Here is a 25,705-nt window from a genome sequence, read left to right on the forward strand (position 1 = left end):
AGCTTGACAGGTGGCTGACTGGGGATTATGCTCATCTTTGCTCCGTGGGTTCCTTTTTAGGGGGACATATATCATGGCATAGTGTTCACATCTATGTCTGTGTGTTGAGCCTGGGGTGCTTTGAAGGTGCCACATGAACTCTGCAGAATATGGCTGGTTCTAAAATCTACCAGAGTCACTTGAAAACCCTTAAGCTGAAGGTGAGAGGGGTACCAGTGATGTCTGAGAGCTCTGAGCTGGTCTCAGCTGCTTGCAGGCCAAGTGTTGTGGGTAGTTTTGCTTCCTAGAGAACTGTATAGGTGGCTTGATGTACATCTAACTTTGGGTCCATCAAGAAGGGACCACATGGTGGCTTCCTGTGACAAGCATCCTTCCTTCCTTCCTTCCTTCCTTCCTTCCTTCCTTTCTCCCTTCCTTCCTTCCTTCCTTCCTTCTTTCATTTTTTTTTTTTTTTTTTTTTTTTTTTTTTTTTGGTACAGGGTTTCTCTGTGTAATCTTGGCTATCCTGGAATTCAAGAACCATTTCTGAGGATGAAAAAAATGGTTTCAGAAGCAAGGCCTCAGAGTCTGAGAGATGGCTTAGCAGTTAAGAGATGTTCTTCTAAGAACCCTCATGGCAAGGATTACAGTCTCTACTGACTAAACACTGACAGCTTCTCAGGTTTCAGTGGCTCTGATAGTCACACAGCTGCTGCTGCTGGTGGTTGGGGCCTTTAGAGGTTCCAATGGTGTCTTCCATACATAACTTTGATGGCATTTTCCCACATTGCTTTGCATGTTTCTGCTGTCTTCATTAGTGCCAGTATACAATCTAGAAGAAACACATCCTCTTCATAGGGTCACAGACCCCAACATCAAGTGGTCAGAGTCAGGTGGACTTTACATTTGGAAGTGAAGGGTCGAACAGCAGGCACATGTAAAGCACCCCCCCAGTCATACCAGATAATGACGATGATGAACCAAGTGATGGCTGAGGGCTACCCTTCCCACAGTGCTCCCTCCAGCACCTCTGGATGCCCTCACATTCCCCTATCAGTCAGGCACTCACCAGAGTTATATGATTTTTGTAACAGGTGGCAATGAAACGGTATCTAGTGAGTCCATGAGCAGCAGGTAGTGTGGTAGCTTGCAGGGATCTGTGTGAGCAATACCGGCCTCCTCACTTCCACTCTCACTTTTTTGCCCCCATATTTCCATGTAACCCCTATGAACCTTGCCAGCCCCTTGTGAGGAGCTAGGAGCCGCACACCTCTCCCCTCCCTGTCCTCTCCCTGCAGCTCTGCTCCGTCTCTTGTTGCTAGGATCAGCCTGTTGCCATCCCTAGCAGGAAACATGTAATGAATTATGGATGGCTAATTCTTTCTCAGAGACCCTACCTATAATGCTAATGAGCTCAAAGTCCTTCATTTTCTTCTGGTTTCTTAAAAAAAAAAATCACTTTAAAATATGAAGCAGTGCTGTCCAAGCCCCAATTGCTCTGGCAGTGGCTTCTGCTGAGGTGGGTGCTGATTCTCATATAGAGGGCCAGGTCAGGTTCAGCTATTTGTTCTGGGGACCTTGCAGGATTTTCCTGGGCCTGTGACTCTGTGGAGCATGCTCTCTTCTCTTTTTGTGCTGAGAAAAGGGAACACTAGTCATGAGATTTTCTAAGTGCACAGCCTGCCCCTCTGGGGTAACTGTACCCCAGGCATTAGAGGCCAGGTCTCAAACCCTTCCTCTTTTTCTTTCCCTCATTTGCAGGCAAAACACCCACACACATAAAAGTTGAATTTAAAAAAATTTAAAAAAGAAAGCGTTCCCAACTATTTATGTGGCCTGGGATTAATATCCAGACTATAAAATAAAGAACTCGATGCTCTTTATCCATTTTTTTTTTTTTCGAGATAGGGTTTCTCTGTGTAGCTCTGTCTGTCCAGGAACTCACTCTGTAGACCAGGCTGGCCTTGAACTCAGAAATCCACCTGCCTCTGCCTCCCAAGTGCATTAAAGGCGTGTGTCACCACTGCCCGGCCGATGCTCTTTATCCTATTCAAATTACTAGAAGGAAGTTCAGAATTTAAGGGTAAGGAGCCATCTTGAATGTCATGCCAAATACCATTGGATTCATGTTGGTGGTAGTCATTATAATAAGGAAGAAGTTTAATGACACGTGCAGTGTATTTGGCATAATTCTAACACCTCTTGGGATGTTTTTAACGATACATAGGGAGCTTATGAATTTCAAAGAATGCTGCTCTGCTGAGCATTGATGTGGTAGATACTGCAGATAAAATTACCCATGGCCTGAAGTCAGTATTTCTATTTTGGTCAAGTTTCAAAAATGGCATATATAGCTTGATCATGCTAGCCCTTTTTGTCCTGAGAATACTTTTATTCCTGCCCATTGTGTTAAATCTTTTCTTCAACAACATCAACATGTTGGCAGCCAAGTACATGGCTTGAACCTGAAAATGGACCCCCAGACAGAGTTATTAAATAACAGGCTGGCAAGCCAAGGACAGGTAATATTCTGCATAGAGCCTTACCAACCTAAGACATAAATATATTGCTTTGGATAATGCATATTCCATGACAGGTAAGGAAGGCATTCTTGTCAGAATGACCTAAGACAGGCTCAGTCTTAGTGAAATAAAAAAGGGGGAGAGGTGGAGAGCCTTTGGGGCTGCTTGGCAAGAATCTGATATGGGCCAAGGACAAGGAAATGGGCTGCTTGGCAGGAATATGACATTAGCCAAGGACAAGGAAGTAGGCTTTGAGCAGGAATCTGACATTAGGCTAGAACAAAGAAGTAATTTCAGGTAAGAATTGAAATCTTAGGCAAGAACAAAGAGGTAATCTCAGGCAAGAACCTAAATATTAGTCTAGAACAAAGAAGTAATTTCAGACAAGAATCTAAATTTTAGGCTATAACAAGGAAATAGGCTTCAGACATAAAAATGACCTTGGGCTAGTGCAGGGAAGTTGGCTCAGATACTTTGGTCATCCTGCTTAGCCCTTAGAAACAGTGATCACAGGAGTGTTCACATAATTGGGTTTAATGCCTTGCTTTTTCTTTGACTATTTGTGTTTATTGTCTTGCTTGTTCCTTGACTATTTGCATTTATTGTATTTCTAGACCCTTAAATTAGAACTGATCTTAATACATGCATGTAATTAAAATGGTATAATAGCATAAAGGAGGAGGGGGATGGGATGGGAGGTTCTAGGGAGGGGAAATGGGGAAAGGGGTTGATATCTGTATTGTAAATAAATAAAATATCTAAAAAAAAAAAAGAAATAAAGAACTCAAAAAATCAAACACCAAACTTTTCTGAATTATCCAACCAATAAGTGGGCAAATGAATTGAATAGACAATTATCTAAATAAGAAGTGCAAATGTCTAATAAGTATATGAAATAATAAATGTTCACCGCATTGTTACCCATCAGGTAATTGCAAATCAAAAGAACATAAAGATTTTATCTCCTGCCTATCAGAATGGTCATTGCCACAACAACAGCAAATCCCTGACCATTATCCACCACGTCCACAGCTGGCAGGAATACAAAACAAAACCTAGAACTTTATATTGTTTGTCAGGGTCCAGCCTTGACACAGGATCAGAGTTCTCAACTGGAAGCAGGGATATCTGGAAGGCCCATAATACATAGACACAGACAAGTTTTTGAGTACAAAGTGACAGGCAATTTTTTAAGGCTTAAAGTTGTTCTCTCTCTCTCTCTTTCTCTCTCTCTCTCTCTCTCTCTCTCTCTCTCTCTCTCTCTCTCTCTGCTTTTGTCTCTCTATCTCTCTGTCTCTCTCTCCTCTTTCCCCTCCCCTCTCTTTTAGCTTGAAGGCTGTATGTACTTTCACTCTCTCTTTGGGCTGGGGGTTGTGCTCTCTTGTTCGCTCCCTTTTCTCACACACACTCACTCTGTGTATTCTTTTTCTTCTTCCACACACACACTCCACATGCACACTGTCCTCACACTCTCTTTCACACACTCCACAGTCTCTCCTCACATTCTCTCACTCACTCACACTCTCTCCACGCACACTTCACTTTCTCTCTCTCACACTCTCTCTCCCCTGCACACCACACACTCACTCACTCACACTCTTCATACATGTTCACATTCCTCTCTCCTTTCACTCCACACTCTCTCCACACGTTCTCCACACACGCTACACTCATCTCACATACACCTCATGTGCACCTCACTCCCTCTCCACTCACTCTCTAGTCTTTTGCTTGCCCCAGCCTTTTTTTTTTTTTGTTACTCCAAAAGCAGGTAGAAAAAAAGACATTGTATAATCATTGCCAAATCAAATTCAAAAGAATAACCACATCCCACAAATAATCAAGAATTACAATTGTTCCCCAAAGTTTCAAGCTTCCCCTATTTCCAGGCCTGTGGCCAAAATAATAATCATAATCATAATAGCAAACTTATCATTATTTAAACTTTAGTTTTTGACTTATTATACTTCAGAGCTCAGAGCTCTGAGGTCAGCTACTAGCATTTTCTTGTGAAGCTCTGATGATAAATGACATGGGCAAAGCTGCCAGGGAGTGTCTAGAAAGAATCAAGTTAACCCTTAATTCAGTAGTTCCACTAGCTTTCTGCTTCTGCACATTGCACACAATGACTCTCCTAAGAGTCCCAGTGTTGTGACTTAGTTTTACTAATATATAATTTTATGCATTCTATACTTTTTTACCCACACATATCCAAAGGAGACCAGGAACTACCCTCAAATGTTGTGCAAAACTCATTTCATAACTTTAGTAATTTTTTCCTTTCTCGGGGTCCCAATGTTGGCTCTATTTCATTTTCTAGTAATTTCTTCAAGCTTTCTTTGCAAGTCAAACATTAATCTGGAACTAGCATTGTGCAGATATTACATTGTTTCCAAGAGGAGAACACACAGCATGCACCTGGGCCATTAGGACTGTGCTGTGCTGTGCCCTAGGCCTCAGTTTTCAATTGTTTAAGAATCATTACATCAAGGAACAACTAGTTTCACAGAATTCACCAGAGCAGGAGGAGAGAGTAGGAAAGTCGGATATAATAGAATAATTATGCACACCAAGGCCAACTGAAAAGCAGTCATGCTCAACTGAAATCTACACAGCCGTTGTCCAGGGCTGGGAGATGGGCTAAGATCAGGAGAAACAGGAACAACTGTTTCTTACAAAGAGCTGCCATGGGCTGCTGAGATGTTGCCATCTGGCCAGGTGCAGTCCCTGTCATGGTATGTTGTCACCAGCAGAAATGAAACAAATGGGTAGCCAACGGAGATGCAACTTGGAGTGTCCAGGGAGGAAAAATATGTAAATTTTAGGCAGAAACCTAAATCAACTCACAAAGCAACCCTTGGTTATGAGAATTTTCTCCAAGTTTCCCAAGAACTGACCATAATTGTGATGAAGGAAAGGGAAATATGAAAATCTTCTAGAGTTAGTTCCTGTCCTCAACTGACATGAATGCCAAGAAACATGAGATTCCCATCAATGAAAACTCCTGGAGTCAGCGATGGCTTCCTTACCTGGCTCTTCTTTTGTTCACTGTAGTTGTTGCCTACGCTCGGCTTTTGTAGGTAAACAAATCGACTTTGAAATCAATAGTGAATGTTTACATTGATTTTGGACCTGTGGAACAAAGCCTTTTTTTTTTTTTTTAAGTTCATTTATTTTTTTTAAAAAAAGGTTTATTTTATGTAGATTGGTGTTTTGCCTGCAAGTATATCTGTGTGGGTCCCAGATTCCCTGGAGTTACAGATAGTTGTGAGCTGCCATGTGGGTGCTGGGAATTGAACCTGTGCCCTCTGGAAGAACAACAAACAGCCAGTACTCTCAAGTGCTGAGCCAACTCTCCAACCCTGTGATAAAGCCTTTTATAGCTGAAAGGGCCATCTGGATAGGACTGGGAAACAACTTCTCTGTCAAGACGGTAAATGGGAAGCAGCACTGTATCTCTGGGGCATCGTGTCTTGAAAGATCCAGGGGTGGTGATTTCTTATGTCCTCATGGAAAATCTTAGGGCTGCTGCAAAGTTTGTAATGCATGTTTCTAGTTTGTGAGGAGGGGAAGGCTCCACTGTACACATGCATGCATGCACGTGTGTGTTGGTCAGTAGACAACCTTGGACGCTAGTCCTCAGACCTCTTTCACTTTGGTTTGAGAGAGGAGCTCTTCCATTGGTCTGGGACATCCTCCTTTCTACATTGTTTAGTCACAGTGAATCTCCCATGTTCTGCTAACGAGAGCGAGAAGTCTCCAAATCTTCAAAGTCCCCTTATCCCATTCTACAGGATAGTACTCCGGAGGAAGTCATATTCCCGCCACCTTATGTCCAGGCACCAACGACTGAGATTGCAACCCCACCACCGCTTCCCTCGCCTGTACCCACCCCTCAGTTTCCACCTCTGGAGCCCACTCCTGCCATTCCCTTTGGGGGACCTCTGCTTCCCCCGCCTGCACAGGCACACACACTTCCACTATGGGTTCCGCTAGCAGGGCCTGCGACCCTGTTTGCGGAACCTATCCATGCATACGGGCCAACAGGACAACCACACATGCTTCTTCCACCTGCACAAGTTTTGCCTGGAGGACCGGCGTTCCTGGCGGCGGAGCCTGGGCACGAATACTCATCAGCACAGGCACTGGCCCCCAAGCCTCCATTCGCATACCCACCTCTGGGAGTTGCCCTTCTGCCCTCATTTGCAGGACCTATGCCCATATTCCTGTCCCAAGGGACTCCCCGGCAGGGCTGGCGGTTTCTGAGCTGACCCCATCCCCACCCTCGTATCCCACTGGGAGGGCGCCCCAGGTTCCAATGGTGTCTTCAGGGATGGAGGGAGGCCCTGCTCAAGGGACTCGCAGCAGGTGCGCAGTAGCGCAACCCCAAGCTGTGAAACCAGAGACGGACATCACGATTTTACCCCTGAGGGCAGTGGGGCTGGTGAATGAGAGTGGGGACCAACCTCACCATTACTGGCCTTTCACTACTGCTGATCGTTATACTTGGAGAAGAGAACATGCTAGATTCTTTGATAACCCTAAAGAACTCACTGGTCTCTTAGATACCATCCTGTTTACCTATCAGCCCACTTGGGATGACTGTCAGCAGTTGTTACAGATTCTTTTTACAACAGAGGAGAGAGAATGCATCATCTTAGAGGCCCGGAAGAATGTCCTGGGGGACAATGACACCCCAACCCAGAACCCCGAGTACATTGATGAGAGATTCCCTCTTAGGAGACCAGATTGGGATTATAACACAGGTAAAGGGAGAGAGAGCCTCCGGGTTTATCACCAGCGGCAAAAACGGCCCACTAATCTGGCTAAGGTTTATAATGTAAGGCAGAGAGATGGTGAGAGTCCAGCAGAGTTCCTCGAGCTGATCATGGATGCTTTCCATCGCTATACACACTTAAATCCCGAGGACAGGGAGAATTCCAACACAGAGGCACTGGCATTTATAAATCATCAGCACCAGACAATAAAAGGAAGTTACAGAAGTTAGAAAGATTAGGAGAAAAGTCATTGAGAGATTTAGTAGAGGTTGTGGAGAAAGTGTTTCATAACAGAGAAACTAAAGATGAAAAAAAGATTAAAACAGAAAAGATATTAAACAGGGACCTAGCCAAGGTCCTTCTAGCCAATGGTAACCAGCTCCAGCTCCGGAACATTGCAGAAGGGAGGGAGCCCAAAGAAGGCTGTCGGCCACCCCTGGAAAAGGTCGCCGACCAGCCCTATGTAAGAATCAATGTGCCTGTTGTAAAGAGGAAGGGCATTGGGCCAAAGAATGTCCATGGGAAAAGCCTACAAACAAGACCATGGTCACTGAGGAAGAAGACGACTGAGGAAGGTGGGGCTCGGAACCCCTCCCTGAGCCCAGGGTAACCCTTAGAATGTGTGTGTGTGGGAAGCCCCTGGACTTCCTGGTAGATACAGGAGCTCAACACTCAGTGCTTGTGAAGGCTGAAGGACTGTTGTCTAGTAAAATATCCTGGGTCCAAGGGGCCACTGGCGCCAAACAATATTCATGGACTACTCGAAGGATGGTGGATTTAGGAATGGGAAGGGTAACCCACTCATTCATTGTCATTCCTGAATGCCCCTACCCCTTACTGGGGAGAGACTTGCTAGCCGAGATGAGAGCTCAGATTCATTTTAATCCTGGGGAAATTCAGAACGGCAACCCGATCCAAGTGCTAACACTTGACCTAGCCTCTGAGTCTGGATATAGACTATACGAGCCACCAGCAACCCCTGAACAGGATTTGGAGGTTTGGCTGGAAAAGTTTTCCCAGGTGTGGGCAGAAACAGGAGGTATGGGACTGGCAAAACATCGACCCCCTGTGTTTGTAGAACTAAAACCGAGTGCAGACCCTGTAAGAGTCCACCAATACCCCATGTCACAGGGGGGACAGAGGGGATTACGCCACAGATCTGGAAATTACTGGCCTTGGGGGTTCTCAGGCCATACCAGTCAGCCTGGAACACCCCATTGTTGCCCATGAAAAAACCAAAGTTAAATGACTACTGACCTGTTCAGGACCTGCGGGAAGTTTACCACAGAGTGATGGACATACACCCTGTTAGTTTTTTTAAAAAGTCCGACCGCAGCTCAGAACAGACCACTCCAGACCACGCGGTTCCAAGGGGGAGGAGGTTTATTCAGGGGAAAGGGCAAAGGTGGGGAGAGGAAGGTGGAAGAGATAAGAGAGAAGAGAAGTAGAGGCCAGCCATGACCACATGGAGAGAGAGGAAGGTGGGGGAGGGGACAGAGAGGCAAGAGGGTAAGAGAGAGAGTAAGAGAGTAAGAGAGTGAGAGTGAGAGAGTAAGAGAGTGAGGAGGGGGCAAGCAGCCCCTTTTATAGTGGATCCGCCTACCTGGCGGTTGCCAGGTAACTGTGGGGAGGAGCATACCTGGCTGTTGCCAGGTAACTGTGGGGAGGAGCATACCTGGCTATTGCCAGGTAACTGGGGAGGTGGAGTTTAGACAGAATACTAACACACCCTACAGTGCCTAATCCTTACACTCTACTAAGCTCTCTGCCCCCAGACTGGAGATGGTATTCTGTCCTAGACCTGAAAGATGTTTTCTTCAGCTTACCTCTGACCCCCAAAAGCCAAAAGTACTTTGCCTTCGAATGGCATGATCCTGAGAGAGGCATTAATGGGCGACTCATGTGGACCCGTCTGCCTCAAGGCTACAAAAATTCACCCACTATCTTTGATGAAGCTCTACATGAAGATTTGGGTGAGTACAGAGTTAACAACCCTGACATAACCCTGGTACAGTATGTAGATGACATTTTGATTGCATCATAAATGAAAGAGGGTGCCAGAAAGAGACCCAGAATTTCCTACAGGCTCTGGGGGACATGAGATATCAGGGTTCTGCCAGTAAAGCAGAGCTTTGTAAGGCTGAGGTCACCCATCTCGACTATATCCTGAAGGAAGGCCAACGGTGGCTGTCCATGGCAAGAAAAGAGATGGTTCTCAACATCCCCAGCCCCCAGAGCTCGCGACAGGTAAGAGAATTTCTGGGGTCCACAGGTTGGCAGACTATTCCAGGCTTCGCTGAAATAGTCAAACCTTTATATGAAGCCATCAGAGAAACCAAGGACTTTGTTTGGACCCAAGACCATCAGAGGGCTTTTGAGAAAATAAAACAGACCCTGCTGTCAGCTCCTGCCTTGGGGTTGCCAGATATCACCAAGCCATTTCACTTCTATGTAGATGAATGGAAGGGAATAGCCAAAGGGGTCCTGACTCAAACTTTGGGGCCATGGAAATGGCCTGTGGCTTGCTGTCAAAGAAATTGGACCCTGTGGCAGCGGGATGGGACCCCGTGGCAGCGGGATGGGACCCCGTGACGGGGGACGGGACCCCATGGCAGCGGGACGGCCAACGTGCTTGCACATTACTGCAGTCACAGCATTGCTGGTCAAAGATGCAGACAAACTGACTTTAGGACAGAATTTATCTGTGACTACCCGCCATGCAATCGAGGGAGTACTCAAACAGCCGCCTGACCGATGGCTCAGTAATGCCCGCATGACACATTGCAAGACTTTACTAATTAACCCTGCCGAGTTATTTTCCAGCCACCCACTTCTTTAAATCCAGCAACCCTCCTACCTGACCCTGATCTGGATCACCCGCTTCACCAGTGCAGTGAAATTCTGGCCCAAGAGCACAGCACTCAACCTGACTTAAAGGACTCCTCTGGGAGCAGAGCAGGCTTGGGAGAGGGTGAGGGTGGGAGCCGAGGTGGGGGTGGGGGAATGGTAACAAAGGAAACAGAGGTAATTTGGGCTCAGTCTCTTCCCCCAGGCACCTCAACTCAAAGGACTGAACTGATAGCGCTGTCCCAGGCCATTACCATGGGAAAAGGGCTGGCTGTCAACATCTACATGGACAGCCAGTATGCATTTGCCACGGCTCATGTGCACGGAGTCATATACCAAGAGAGAGGGCTCCTGACTGCGGAAGGAAAGACTGTCAAAAATAAAGATGAGATCCTACCGTTACTTGGGGCCTCTGGCTACCAAAGAGAGTGTCGATCATACACTGTCCAGGCCATCAAAAAGGGGCAACTGAGGTGGCTAGAGGCAACAACTTAGCTGATAAAGTTGCCAAAGAGGTGGCATTAGAGGAAACAGCTACTACAGTGTTGGCAGCGACCCTACCAGAACTGCCCAATCCCAACCTGCCAGAATGCCCAGCCTATACGGAAGAAGAGGTCAAATGGGCCAAAAATCAGCCCATGAGCCAGTGTTCAGATGGCTGGTGGCAGACAGCTGAAGGTAAACTAATATTACCCACTTCAGTGCCAAGGTCTATCCTCAGGGAAATCCACAGAGTCACTCACATGGGAGAGAGACGAACGACAGACGCAGTGAGACAATCAAAGTCACTCTGAAAGGTGACTTTCAGAGACATGCAGGATGTTATCCAGGGCATAGTGTCAAACTGCAAAGCTTGTCAGTTAACCAACGCCCACAACATGGCTAAACATCTGGGTTCTCAGCTGTGAGGTAAGAGACCGGGGGCCTACTGGGAAGTTAATTTTACAGAGATCAAGCCAGGGAAATATGGCTACAAGTATCTACTAGTGTTCGTGGACACCTTCTCTGGATGGACGGAAGCATTCCCAACAAAAACTGAAACTGCAAAGGTAGTGGCTAAGAAGTTGCTGGAGGAGATGCTGCCCAGGTATGGATTCCCACATATGATAGGGTCAGACAATGGGCCAGCATTTGTGTCCAAGGTAACCCAAGATGTAGCAAGATTTATTGGGCAGATTGGAAATTACATTGTGCATATAGACCCCAAAGTTCAGGACAGGTAGATAGAATGAACCGAACTTTAAAAGAGACCTTGACCAAATTAGCCCTGGAAACTACCAGAAATTGGGTCACTATCCTTCCCTTTGCCTCATACCAGGTAAGAAACTCTCCTTACCGGATGGGGTTAACACCTTTTGAAATCATGTTGGTACTCCCTCTCCCATCATACCTAGCCTCCAGTCGGCAGCTATTGCAGAACTAGAAGATGATGAGTTAATAACTAAAGTCAGAGCAACACGGTGGGTTCATGAGCAGGTTTGGCCTAAACTGCATGCCCTCTATGAAACAGGCTGGATCCCAGAACCACACCAGTTCCAACCCAGAGACTGGGTCTACGTAAAGAGGTTTCACAGTGACATGCTGGAACTCAGGTGGAAGGGGCCTTACGTCGTCTTGCTGACCACACCGACTGCTGTTAAAGTGGACGGTATTGCTGCTTGGATACACTGCACTCACGTGAAACCAGCAAGTCCCCTCTCCCCAGAGGAAGGTGCACCGCCACCGCACCACACAGGTGGCTTATGGCCTTGGGAAGAGCAAAAACCGTACATCCTTAGAGAGAAATCATGCCAATTAAGAGTTCCCAGGCAGCTGTGACTGGTTTGTAAAAACATTAAAGCTTTTTTTATCTGCCACTTCCCTCCCCCTGTGTAACCTGTTTGTGTATATTCCCTACATTCCTTATCACTGGACGCAACTTTGCTTTGTGCAACTTTTGGTCCAAACTTGGGTTTGAGATAAAAGGTTCTTATGTATCTCTACAGCAGATATGGCAATTCTTTGAGATCTCTTGGAGGTCCTGAGACCTGGGCCTAACAGGTGAATCCATCAGTTAAAAACAACAACAACAACAACAACAACAACAACAACAACAACAACAACAACAACAAAGAATCAAAAAGTAAAGTCTGTGGCTATTGAATCCAGACACTTTTAGAAAGCAGTTGCATCACACAGGAGAGACTCAACATCTCAGATGCATAGCATGCTGCAGGGCTTATTATGATTTCTCTAGAGAACCCCAAAGTAGAATCAGGGTTTCTCTTTCTCATGCCAATCACAGCAAACTCTCTGCCAGCTTCCCTGTGCCCTGGACAACTTGGATTGGCAAAAACAGCACAAAGCACAAATAACCCAAACTTTCTTTTCAGATAGTTCAAATAGAACCCCAAACTTGTTCAACAGAGAATCCCCAAATTGGATCACAGCAATTCTCAAATTGGCTCATGAGAACACACACACATGCATGCATGAATGCATGCATACCCATGCACACACACGTGTACAACCATGCACACACACATACATATACACACACAAGCATACACACACACACACACACACACACACACACACACACACAGAGAGAGAGAGAGAGAGAGAGAGAGAGAGAGAGAGAGAGAGAGAGAGAGAGAGAGAAGAGGAAGCTGGCATGCTCCACCACTGAGAAGACAGCCGGGAAATAGACTTGGGCTTGTGGGGCAGTGGTGGTGCATGCCTTTAATCCCAGAATTTTGGATGCAGAGGCAGGCAGATTTCTGAGTTCGAGGCCAGCCTGGTCTACAGAGTGAGTTCCAGGACAGCCAGGGCTATACAGAGAAACCCTGTCTCAAAAAACAAACAAACAAATAACAACAACAACAACAAACCAGATTTGGGCTTATAGTTTCCAACACATTCACCTGCTCTTCTTCTCATTACAAACTGAAAAAGGCCATCTGTGTTGGCTCAGAGAGAAAGAAGGAAAGTCCCCAAACAAAATTAGATTTCAAAACTATAGGGATGACCTCCATTTCCCCTTTTGTTCAGGGATAAGGAAAACCCTGTAGTTGTGGTGCACAGTGCTGCTCCTTTGCCCCGGCCTGTGGGGATTCAATAAGACCCTAGGGAAGGGGTCCAAAGAATGATAGGACAAGAGACCCAAAGAAGAAGCTCCTGTCTGAATGTCTGATCAAGTGCTTAGACTTTATTGTTCGGGTTGACGTTATAAAGGCAAGCAGGCAGGAGGGTCATCCGACAGTCAGGGTCCAGGGTCATCCCGTAATTGCAGAGCTCTCTAAGCCCACAAGAATTCCTAGCCCAAATTACTTATCTAAATATTTTCTCACAAGCAAGAAGGCAATTAAAACATTTCTCGGCTCAAGTTGCTTATCTGATTAATATTTTCTCCCTGGCAGGACAGCAATAAAGTATTCCTTAACTCAGGCTGCTTACTTAACTGACTTGCTCCCAGGCAGAAGGGAGTCTTGGCTCTTGGCACTCCTTAATACCTGACAAAGTCTGTTACCAAAGTTCCTGCCCACAAAGGCCTGGTCCTGGGTGCAGTCATTCAACTGTATAAAGAGAAATCAGTGTAAAACATAAAACATAGAAATGGCTTACAGTTTGGGTAGGAAATGGGGAGCAAGCCATGCTTAGCCTGCTTCTGCCTTCTTCACAGTAGTGTATAAGGGGTGAAGGGATGGCAGGAAGCCAAGAAATTTCTGGACCCAGCTGTGGGTCCCAGTGGGACATGAAGGTCTTGTTCCAGAAGAAGGGGCAAGATCCTGTCTCTACTCAAAGCTCCTGTTTCTTGTTGGAATGTTTTGTTTGTTTCTTTATTTTAAAAATTTTTTATTACGTGAGTACACTGTCTCCTCTCTTCAGGGATACCAGAATAGGGAATCGGATCCTGTTACAAATGGTTTCGGGGGAATTGAACTCAGGACCTCTGGAAGTCAGTGCTCTTAATCTTAACCACTGAGCCATGTCTCCAGCCCCTCCCCCTCCCCTCTCCCCCTAGAAAGACAGTTTTAAACAACTCTTAATTGTGAGGGAACAATGCAGCACTGCTTCAGTCTGTTCTGGTATTAGTGTGAGGCACATCCAAGGTGGTTTGGCTAGCAAGCCTGAACAGCCTGCCTGCGGGCAGCTTCCGGCACACGTCCACTGGAAGCCTAGCACATGCAGCTGGCATCACAAACTTCCCCATCATTTTTTTTTTTGCACTACATCCTGTCTAACAGAAATTTCCTGCCAAGTTGTTTTCTTCTCCGAGTGATCTGCCTCTCTAGGCTGCTCCCTAGGGTGCATTTTTTTTTTGGGCGGGGGGGGGGGGGGGAGGCAGTGGTAGTGGCAGCAGCAGGGGGTGGGGTGGGATGGGGTAGTGTGGGATGGGTTGGGGGAATGCTAGGAATCCAGGGCTCAGAGCATGTGCTCTGTTACTGAGTGACATCCCCATGTTCTTTTGAACCCTGTTACCAGTTGCCCTTTTTTCTTTCAGTCTTTCCTATTTCAGATTGCTTTGTAGTTCCTGATGGACAAATCCTGTACTAGTCAACAGGATGCTACTGATTTAAAGTAGATTCTACTGTATTTCCTCATATTTTGATTGTGAACCCAGCTTTAAATGGCTGAGCCATCTCTTCATCTCCACTATATTTTCTTTATGTCAGATCAATGCCTCTTTTAACAATTTTTTTAAATAATTAATTTAATTTTTTTAAAAATAATTTATTTTATACATATGTTGTTTGCCTTCATGTATATGTATGTATATAGCCCATGCTTGTCTGGTATCTAAGGCAGTCAGAAGAAGGAATCAAATTCCTTGGAACTGGAGTTACAGACAATTGTTAGCTGCTAGGAACTGAACCCAGGTCCTGTAGAAGAGCAGAGACAGATACTCTTAACCCCTGAACCATCTCTCCAGCCCCCAGATCAATGCTTCTTTTAGTGACCACTGGCTGCATGTGTCAGAACAAAATTAACGCCAGTGATGGAGATACATTTGTTTATAGGGCTGCCAAAACAAAATGTCACAGACCAGGGGAGCCAGCAATGCATATTTGTTTTTATACAGTCTGGGGAGAAGTCCAAAATCAAGGGGGTGTCTTTCGTCTTCATGTCACCTTGGCATTCTCTATGTCTGTGCCCAAATTTCCCCTTCTAAGGATAAACCATATTGTATCAGGGTCTATTCTTCTGACCTCATTTTAACTTAACCTCCCAATCACCTTTTGAGGTACTGATGATACCTTTAGCTTATAATGTAGGGGAACACAAGTCACCCCATAATGAAAGAGATCTAAAGAAAGGGTTAGAGATGGTTCAATAGTTAACAGCACTGGCTGTTCTTCCATAGGACCCAGGTTAAAGTCCCAGCACCCACATGGCCCCTTACAGCTGTCTGTAACTCTAGTTCCAAGGGATCTGACATCCTCACATTGACATACATGCAGGCAAAACATCAATGTAAATAAAAAATTGTTTTTACAAGGTGCTATTGTGTTCTGTGCCCTCTGAAAATACCTAGAATCAATTTGCCTGTATCTCCCAGGAGACCTGAGCCTGCTGCTGAGCAGGGTGTGATGGAGGGGTGGCTGAAGAATGAGAGGAAGCAGAGGAGAGAAGATCTCAGGACTTCTGCACAGTTTTAAGGATGACAGACACTTTTAAAAACACCTGGACAAGATGTTCTCAAAACCTGGAGGGTCAGATAATGACTGGATGCTGAACAGTCTGGTGAGGAGGGGAGCCGCTGAGTGGCCTGGCAGTGAATAGCGTGGCCCATATATTTACATAGTTGGTCTGCAGCTGGTGGAGCTACTGGGGAAGAATTAGGAGAATTACTAGAGGAGGTGTGTCACCGGGAGTGGGCTTTGAGGTTTTCTCACACTGCCTTTTTTTTTGGATTTGTTTACTTGATATATGTGAGTACACTGTCTTCAGACACACCAGAAGAGAGCATCGGATCTTGTTACAGATGGTTATGAGTCACCCATGTGGTTGCTGGGAATTGAACTCGGGACCTCTGGAAGAGCAGTCAGTGCCCTTATCCTCTGAGCCATCTCTCCAGCCACTTTGAGTGTTTTCTCAAAGCCACTATTAGTGTGCCCCTCTCTTTCTGCCTCTTGCTTGCAGATCAGTATATGAACCTTTAGATGTTCCTTTACTCTGCCGTCATGCACTCTAGTCCTCCGAATTGTGAAATTAAACTTTTTTTGGGCCGGGCAGTGGTGGCTCATGTTTTTAATCCCAGCTCTTGGGAGGCAGAGGCAGGTGGATTTCTGAGTTTGGGGCCAGCCTGGTCTACAGAGTGAGTTCCAGGACAGCCAGGACTACACAGAGAAACCCTGTCTCGAAAAAAACAAAAAACAAAACAAAACAAACAAACAAACAAAAAACCAAAAAGATTTAAAAAAAAAAAAAAAGCTGATTTGGTTATGGTGTTTTACCATAGTAATAGAAAAGTAGCTAAGACATCCAAGACATGATGAAATCAAATATGTGAACACATACCAGGCAATGGCTTGCAGAAATCGACACCTACAAACCTAGGGCCTCTTAAACTTTATCTACTTGTTATCCCTTTCACCTGAGAAATTTTTTGTTTGCTTGTTTGTTTTTTAAATTTGTTTCTTCTTTGAGACTGAGAGTCACATAGGAGACAGACTGAGAGTCACATGAGAGACAGGCTGACTATCACATAGGAGATAGACCGAGAGCCACACAGACAGACTGAGAGCCACACAGAAGGACTATCACATAGGAGACAGACCGGGAGCCACACAGATGGACTGTCACATAGGAGACAGGCTGAGAGCCACACAGACAGATCGAGAGCCACACAGATGGACTATCACATAGGAGACAGACCAGGAGCCACACGGATGGACTGTCACATAGGAGACAGGCTGAGAGCCGTAGACACTCACTCCTCTTTCCCAACAATGAGACACAACACAGTGGCAAGTGTTATTTTACTGCACTCCCCCAGCAGTCTTTTATTTGTATTATAACTGCTTACAAATGAATTAAAAATCAAAGTGTAAGGATGAATAAGAGACTATCAGTCATCATGTAGTCTTGGTAAATACCATGAACAGAAAGATGATGAACACCATGACTGGACCACACACTCAGTGATGAAACTTTACTTCAAAATGTGTAACTGTTTGGACATGTAGCTCAGGGGTACAGTGTTTGCCTGACGTGTGCAAGGGCCTTGGTTGTATTCCTAGCAACACACACACACACACACACACCACAGTCAGTGCTGCAGAGTGAGGAAGGACGTATGTAAATAAAACATACATACCATACTGCTTTTGATGGAAGTTCTCTGACTTCTGGCGAAACACTATGTAAACATCAGGGAACCACCCACAACCTTACTCTTATAATGTGCAATGTCTTCATGTGGCAGAAGCCATAGCACATATTGATTATAGAAATAGGATTATACAGAATGTAAAACATTGACTCCAAATAATAGTATGTTTTATTTAGGAGACAAACCTCAGAACTTAATAATAAAAAGGAAATCACAGATGAAGAATTACAGCAGTCTCTGTCCCCTCACACATGGAAAATGGGGACTGAGATGGCAAGTGCATGCCTGACTAGAGAGAGCCGAAACCTCTGTACTGGTTTACCTAATGGACATATCTTTGGTGAAGTTTCATTTATAAACTAGGTTCAGAGGTTAACAATAACAACAAACAACAATCTGCTATAATAAAAGTGTGAACATGCACTCTTTCTAAAACAAGACAAAGGCTGGAGAGATGCTGTAGTAGCTAAAAGCACCGGCTGCTCCTCCAGAGGACCCAGGCTCAATTCCCAGCACCTATGTGGCAGCTCATAACCATCTGTAACTCCAGTTCAAGGGGACCCAATGCTCTCTCCTGGCTCTGAGAGCACTAAAACATAATAAAAAATTAAAACTAATTATAAAGATGAGAACTGTTTATATCTTTGGGTGTTTTTTTTGTTTGTTTGTTTGTTTTAAATTTCAGGCCAGTTGAGTGTGACCCCCAAATGCTGCATAATGGAGGGTCTAGCTGGTAATTTTGCATAAGACAAGAAAAACTTGAAAGTTCAGTTATTAGGACTGTTGCTATCATTCAGTTGTTTGTTTCTCATACGTGCACATGTGGGCGGAGTTTTACAAAAGGAACACACGCACGTTCAATAGGCCAACTATGAAAACTGCATCTCAACAAAATCGTGTGAGGGACACGGGCAGTGTGAATCAAGCTGGGCTTACATTTGAAAACAGTGAGTCCAAAAAAAAAAAAAAAAAAAAAAAAGAAGTCCTCTAAAGTCTTCCATGTCTTTAGGTGATAATGGAGCAATAATTTTTTTTTTTGATGGAGATTTTTATTTTTTTTATTTTATTTGTTTATTTTCTATTTATTTATTTATTTATTTATTTAGTTTTTTTCGAGACAGGGTTTCTCTGTGTAGCCCTGGCTGTCCTGGAGCTCACTCTGTAGACCAGGCTGGCCTCGAACTCAGAAATCTGCCTGCCTCTGCCTCCTAAGTGCTGGGATTAAAGGCGTGCGCCACCCCCGCCAGGCTGATGGAAATTTTTAAATGGTTGTTCTCTTTAGCAACGAGAAATACAGAAAAACACACACTTTTATAAAACCCCAAACCTAAATCTAGAACAAGACTGAGTTAGAGGAGCAATATGGAATACTAATTCCAAAACAATGATTTTTTTGGATATAGATTTAAGTTTGATGTTTACCCAGTACAATATAAGATAAAATGTTACAGCAACAAACCTAATATACATACTGTTCTCTCTCTCTCTCTCTCTCTCTCTCTCTCTCTCTCTCTCTCTTTCTCTTTCTCATGTGTGTGTACTGTGGATTTTTTCTGTGTAGCCCTGGCTATCCCGGAACTTACCCTGTAGACCAGGCTGCCTCTGCCTCCTGAGTGCTGGGATCCAAGGTGTGCACCACCATTCCTGGCCTCCGCCTGAGTTTTTGAGACAGGACTTTTACTGAATGCAGGGCTTGCTATTTTGGTGAAACTGGCTGATGATCAGCTTAGCCACTGGACCCCAAGAGGTAGTGCTTTCATTATTCAAAGAATTATAATGCTGAATGAATGTCATAGCCATTCATTTTTCTTGGCACAGATAATAGGAAATTAGAAGATAAACTACTTCAGCTACATTAACAAATAAAATTAGACCTTACAAACACATCATGTATGAGATGTCCTGATGTTTGAGGAGCTAAAAACTCTTCATATTTAAAAAATATCTACCTGTCTATCTATCTATCTATCTATCTATCTATCTATCTATCTATCTATCTATCTACATACCTGTGCATCCATCCATCCATTTATCTAGTTATTTATTTGAGGCAGGTTTCACTGTATATCCCTGGCTGGCCTGGAACTCCACATGTAAACCAGGCTGGCATTGATAGATCAGCTTGCTTCTGCTTTGAGAGTTCTGGGATCAGAGGTGAACACCATGACACCCAGTTAGAGAAGCTAAAAATTTAAAGTGTTTTCCAGATTCTAATATAAGGATTCAGACATGGGTATCTCTTAGGAAGCTCAGGCTGGAGATTTGTGACCTCCAGACCAGCCTGAGATACAAAGTAAAGTCCTCTCTCAAAAAAATCTGAAATCAATTCTGAATTTCCTTCAGGCACTGTAATAAGTATGCATCAATAATCTACCAGAAAATTCCAAGCACCGTTGTAACTTTAATAGCTATGTTAGCCAGTGAAGAACATAATCAGAATGAAAGATAGACTCTCAAAATTGAATTTAAAAAACTACTGTAAACTTATGCTAAATATAAGGACTTGTGCTGGCACAGGAAAACTGTTAAACACAATAATAATAACTGTAGAAAATGAGATAGGAGTTAGCAGGCTTTGGAGACAAGATTTCATTATTCAAAGAATTATAATGCTGAATGAATGTCATAGCCATTCATTTTTCTTGGCACAGATAATAGAAAAGGCTATCATCTCCCAGGGTGACTGAATTCCACAGTATTTTGAAAAATATTTCTCTATTATTTTACCATCAGGAATTTGATTTGCTTACTTCAAATAGAACTAATTTAGTTGAAAATGGTCACTATCAAAAGCTTAAAGCATTTAACAGTATGATTTAACAGTATGATTTTAACATACTAAATTTAACAGTATGATTTTACTTGGGTAAAGAACCTGTTCTGGGGTCAGTGAAATGGCTAACGGGGGGCGGGGGGAAGCTGCCCATCTCTAAGCTGACAACCGAGGTTTGATCTCCACTACTCACATTATGGAAGAAGAGTGAAACTCTTATAAGTTGTCATCTACACACACACACACACACACACACACACACACACACACACACCATGGCATGCATGTACATGCATAATATTCCCCCACCTAATAAATAAAATGTAATAAAGTGTTTAAAGTTTTTTTTTTTTAATCTGGCAAAACTGCAGTATAGGCTCATAGTGGTTCTAAGACCCCGGCACATCAAAGCATGACCTGACTCTCAAACCAGAGCTAATCTGACACCAGAGAGCAGAAAGACATTTTCTCCTGCCAGTCCCCACACTCTTCCTCACATCCACTGTGACCAGGCTCATGGCAGGGGTCAGGACTAGAAAACCTGGCCAGCTTTGTGTGGTTGCCAAAGATTAGATATGTGTGCTCTTGAAATTTTGTTTCAAGAGATATCTTTGAGCCAGATGAAGGACTCATTGTGATGAACACTTGCAAGTAAAACTGTTTGGGCAAAAGGATGTATACTGTGTGACATACGGCAGCTTTGACAATGAGTCGTTCCCCCACCCCCACGGGTTGGGTGGGAAGGTTGCCAGGGCAGAGGGCAGATATGGAGGGACATGGGATGAGTAGGACTGGGCTATATGATTCACCAGAGATGGTATAGGGGCTGTGGAGATGGTAGAGCACTTTCTAAGCAGCCATGAGAACCTGAATTCCAACCCTGTAGCACCCACGTTTAATCCTAGGACTCGGGAGACAGAGGCAGACAGAACTCTGTGAGTTGTAGGCTAGCCTTGCCTACAGAGCTAGTTCTAGGACAGCCAAGGCTACTCAGAGAAACCCTGTCTCAAAACCCAACCCAACCCAACCCAACCCACCAACCCACCAAAAAAAAAAAAAAAAAAAAAGAAAGAAAGAAAGAAGAAAGCTGGGTATAGTCACGTGCATGTGTAACACCAGCATGGAAGTCCTGGTTGCCAGCCTAGTTCCAGGTTCAGTAAGGGATGCTGTCTCTGAGGAATATGGTAGAGAATGATAGAGCAAGTTATCTAACATCCTTCTTTGTAATCTGGGCATGTGTACCTACACACATACTAGATTGTCTACAATGGTTATGGGATATGTGCCTCAAAAAAGACCAAGAGCTATTATTTCATGTTGTCTCTGTGATTCTTGACTGCTATCTTGTGTTAGAATAGGAAGGAGGACTTGTTGACACACCAGTGTGATTCTGGGCTAGGACCCAAGAATTCACATTTCTAACAGGTTCCGAGGGGTGCCATTGATGGTGAGTGATGCTGGTCCAGGAACTACACATGGAGAACTTCTGCTTAAAATGTCACTAGCTGCTTCATCGACTGGCCCATTGTTTTATGTGTTACTGGCCTTTAAGCTTTGCTGGCAGGGAGGTCATAGTCCTATCCACAGGAGTCAGTAATCTCTTCCACCACTAGGTAGCAGCACCTGTATACAAATATCTACATATCTGCTGTAAATTAAAGAAACTGAACTGTTTATTCTACAAATTGAGTGATAATCTAAACCTGGCAGTCAAAATGCTTGCTTGTGTAAATCAGGCTGCAAGTGTGAGTACAGAGAAAGCAGCTGGACACCATGGCTTTGGGCCTGACAGTCCTGCGTGGGGTGTCACCCCTCTATCCGGTGATTCAGAACATTATTCCTCTCTGGAACTTGGCAAAGATGCAGAAAATTGCTCAAGGCGCTTCTTACAACTGAGCTATCGTCTCTCCTGGCCCGTTTTAATGAGACACATCTGTGGTCTGAAGGCGGCCATTCTATTTTTAACCAGTGTCTCCGGAGAACTCTAAAGCCCGAGTCCTGTTTCGGTAAACATAGATATGTTGGATGCTTTTGCCTAGGTGATAGGTTGCAGGTTTGGACTCATCTAGGGCTGCAAATGCAGACGAGCCATGCTGTCAGTTCATAGGCACAAGCCTCAGGAAGCTAGGTGCCAAACTGCAGGCGCACTAAGTCTGAGCTGAAATGTAGGGCAGTATTCAAAGACTCATATGGAGAGAAAGGATGTAAAAATACCCCATTAATCATTCTTACATTGATTTCATGTTGATCTATTGAATTAAACACAAAATCTTAAATTAATTCCACCTGTCTTTTTGTTTGTTTGGTACTTGTGCTTGGGTCTCATTACATAGTTATGATGACTAGTCTTGGCTAGTGCTTTGAGTACATCTGGAATTAAGAAAAAACCAAGCAGCTGGGTGCCTCTGTGAGGGATTATTTTAAAATTATATCACTTGAAGTGAGAAGACTCACTTTTAATCGAAACCTTTTGAGATAGGAAGATACAACTTTCTTTTGAATTTGGAAGGTCCACATTTAATCTGGCCCACAGCTTCTGGTGGCAGTCTACCTAAAGGCCATGGAAGAAGCATGCTTCTGTTCTTTGCCTGCTTGCTTTTTGTTTTGCAAGACCATTCCTCCACTGGCGTTAGAGGCTATGTGTTCTGGTATATACTGAAGACCAGCTGAGGCATCCAGTCTTCTGGACTGAACAACGGCGGTATTTTTGGACTTTCTTTTGGTAGATAGCCATTGTTGAACTAGCTGGACCACAGCCTGTTAGCCATTCTTATAAATCATATATAAATATTTGTGTATATATACATATAAATATAAATCATGTATACATATATGTACATTTTTATAAATCATATATATGTATACATGTGTATATATGGAATTTACATACACACACAAACACACACATACATTCTATAGATTCTGTTCTTCTAGAGTAGTGGTTCTCAACCTGTGAGTCATGACCTCCAAAGGGGGCACATGTCAGAGATCATGCATATCAGATATTTACATTATGATTCATAACAGTATGAAGTAGCAACAAGATAATTTTATGGTTGGGGGTTACTACAACATGAAGAACTGTATTGAAGGGTCAAAGCATTAGGAAGGCTGAGAATCACTGCTCTAAGAACCCTGACTAATACAATAGCCCAGGCTGGTCTTGAACTTAAAGAAATCCTCCTGCCTCAGCCTCTTGAATGCTGTACTTACAGACATGAGCCAATATGTCCAGCACGGTCACAGCAATCCCTGGTGTGTGGGTCACCCACCGGGGCCTATTGAACATCGACAACTGCTGAAAACATCAACTGATTGCTACCAATCGTCAAAACACCCGAATTGTTTATGTAGTGCTCATTTACTGTTCAAGTGGCCTCTCTGCAACACTGATGCTACACGCCCACGAAGCCAGTTCCAAGCTGTGGCTCTGTGGTGTCCCACTGGCAGCTTTATTAGAATGGGTTTAAAGTGACTTCTCAGCCCCAGATATAAGGACAGAAACTCCAGGGTTAGGCCCAGCCACTCAGCCGTACCAGCCCTGCAGATGACTCTGAGTTCACACCGTAAGAGTGACAAACACTGATCTGGAGTGTGGTAGCCATGCAAGGGAGGCTCAGGCAGTGAAGCTGGTGACAGAGGTGAGAGCTCCCTGCCTCTGCCTTGGGTCTACTCTGGATGGAAAACTGGGTAGTTAATCAGTTAGTGAAGAGATACCATCTGAGTCAGGGCTGTTGTCGTCTCTACTGGATGGCTAGGGGGTCATGCCCAAACTCTCTGAAAATGTTATTTTCGACTGTTACTGAGGACTTCATGTACACATGCTTCTTAGTACAGAGAAAAGAACTCCTGTCAGTTGTCAGTCAGACCGCCAATGCTAGCAGACATGCACCTTTCCCTGCCACACACGAGACACTGTTCTTACCACTGCCCAAAAACACTGACTTTTAATAATTAGTAAATAGAAACTCATTAATCTCATTTTTTATTATCCAGTTAGTAGGTCTTTATTTTACTAGAGGTTTGTAATGTTTAAAGAGGAACTTACATATTGCCCTTATAAAGTATTATAAGGAGATGAATAATTATAATCTTATTTTGTAATTTAGATGTCTTTATCTTTTTAAAAATTTATTAATAATTTATTTGTTTACATTTCAAGTGTTATTCCCCATTCCCATTGTCCCCTCCGTGAATTCCCTCCCCCTCCCATTTACCTTTAAGAGGATGCTCCCTCACTCCCCCCGCCCCCACTCCTGCCTTACCCCTCTAGCATCCTCCTTTTCTGGGGCATCAAGCCTCCACAGGACCAAGCATGTCCCCTCCCACTGATGCCAGATGAAGCAGTCCTCTGATACATATGTCGTGGGAGCCATGGACTGGCTCATGTGTACTCTTTGGTTGGTGGTTTAGTCCCTGGGAGCTCTGACAGGTCTGGTTAGTTGATCCTGTTGTTCTTCCTATGGGGTTGCCATCCCCTTCAGCTCCTTTAACTCTTACACTGGGGTCTGGACTGTGAGTATCTGGGCATCTGTCTTAGTCAGGTGCTGGCAGAGCCTCTCTGAGGATAGCCATACCAGACTCCTGTCTGCAAGCACATCTTGGCATCAGCAATAGTGTTGGGGTTTGGTGTCTGAGGATGGAACAGACCACACGGTGGGGTGGTCTTTGGATAGCCTTTCTTTCAGCCTCTGCTCCATTTTTGTCCCTGCATTTCCTTTAGACAGGGATAATTCTGGGTTAAAATTTTTGAGATGGAGGACTGTTCCTCTCTCTCCACATCCTCGCCAGCATCTACTATCACCTGAGTTTTTGATCTTAGCAATTCTGACTGGTGTGAAGTGGAATCTCAGGGTTGTTTTGATTTGCATTTCCCTGATGACTAAGAATGTTGAGCATTTCTTTAGGTGCTTCTCGGCCATTCGAGTTTCCTCAGTTGAGAATTTTTGTTTAGCTCTGTTCCCCACTTTTTAATAGGGTTGTTTGGTTGTCTGGAGTCTAATTTCTTGAGTTTTTTTGTATATATTGTATATTAGCCCTCTATCAGATGTGGGATAGGTAAAGATCTTTTCCCAATCTGTTGGTTGCCATTTGGTCCTATTGACAGTGTCCTTTGCCTTATAGAAGCTTTGCAATTTTATGAGGTCCCATTTGTCAATTCTTGGTCTTAGAGCATAAGCCATTGGTGTTCTCTTCAGGAACTTTTCTCCTGTGCCCAAGTATTCAAGGTTCTTCCCCACCTTCTCCTCTATTAGTTTCAGTGTATCTGGTTTAGGGATTCCCAATGGAGGAGTTAGAGAGAAGACGGAAGGAGCTGAAAGGGTTTGCAGCCCCATGAGGAGAGCAACAATACCAACCAACCAGAGCTCCCAAGGTCTAAACCACCAGCCTGGGAGCACATAGGGAGGAACCCATGACTCCAGCTGTATATGTAGGGGAGGATGGCCTCGTTGGCATAGGTGGGAGAGGAGATCCTTGGTCCCATGAAGGC

At 44.3% G+C, this 25,705-nt stretch overlaps 1 protein-coding gene across 1 annotated transcript in view; it reads left to right on the forward strand.

Annotated features, from left to right (window-relative positions):
• Dnajb6 (DnaJ heat shock protein family (Hsp40) member B6) overlaps positions 1 to 2,502 on the forward strand; it is a 75,007-nt gene extending 72,505 nt beyond the window's left edge. Inside the window, exon 10 of the mRNA XM_076913293.1 lies at positions 480 to 2,502. Coding sequence (XP_076769408.1) covers positions 480 to 639 — 160 coding nt within the window. The 3' untranslated portion in view covers positions 640 to 2,502. The remainder of the gene's footprint in view (positions 1 to 479) is intronic.
• Positions 2,503 to 25,705: the final 23,203 nt, after the last annotated feature.

This window comes from Arvicanthis niloticus, chromosome 15 (assembly GCF_011762505.2).
Source record: "Arvicanthis niloticus isolate mArvNil1 chromosome 15, mArvNil1.pat.X, whole genome shotgun sequence".
NCBI classification, from domain to species: Eukaryota; Metazoa; Chordata; class Mammalia; order Rodentia; family Muridae; genus Arvicanthis; species Arvicanthis niloticus.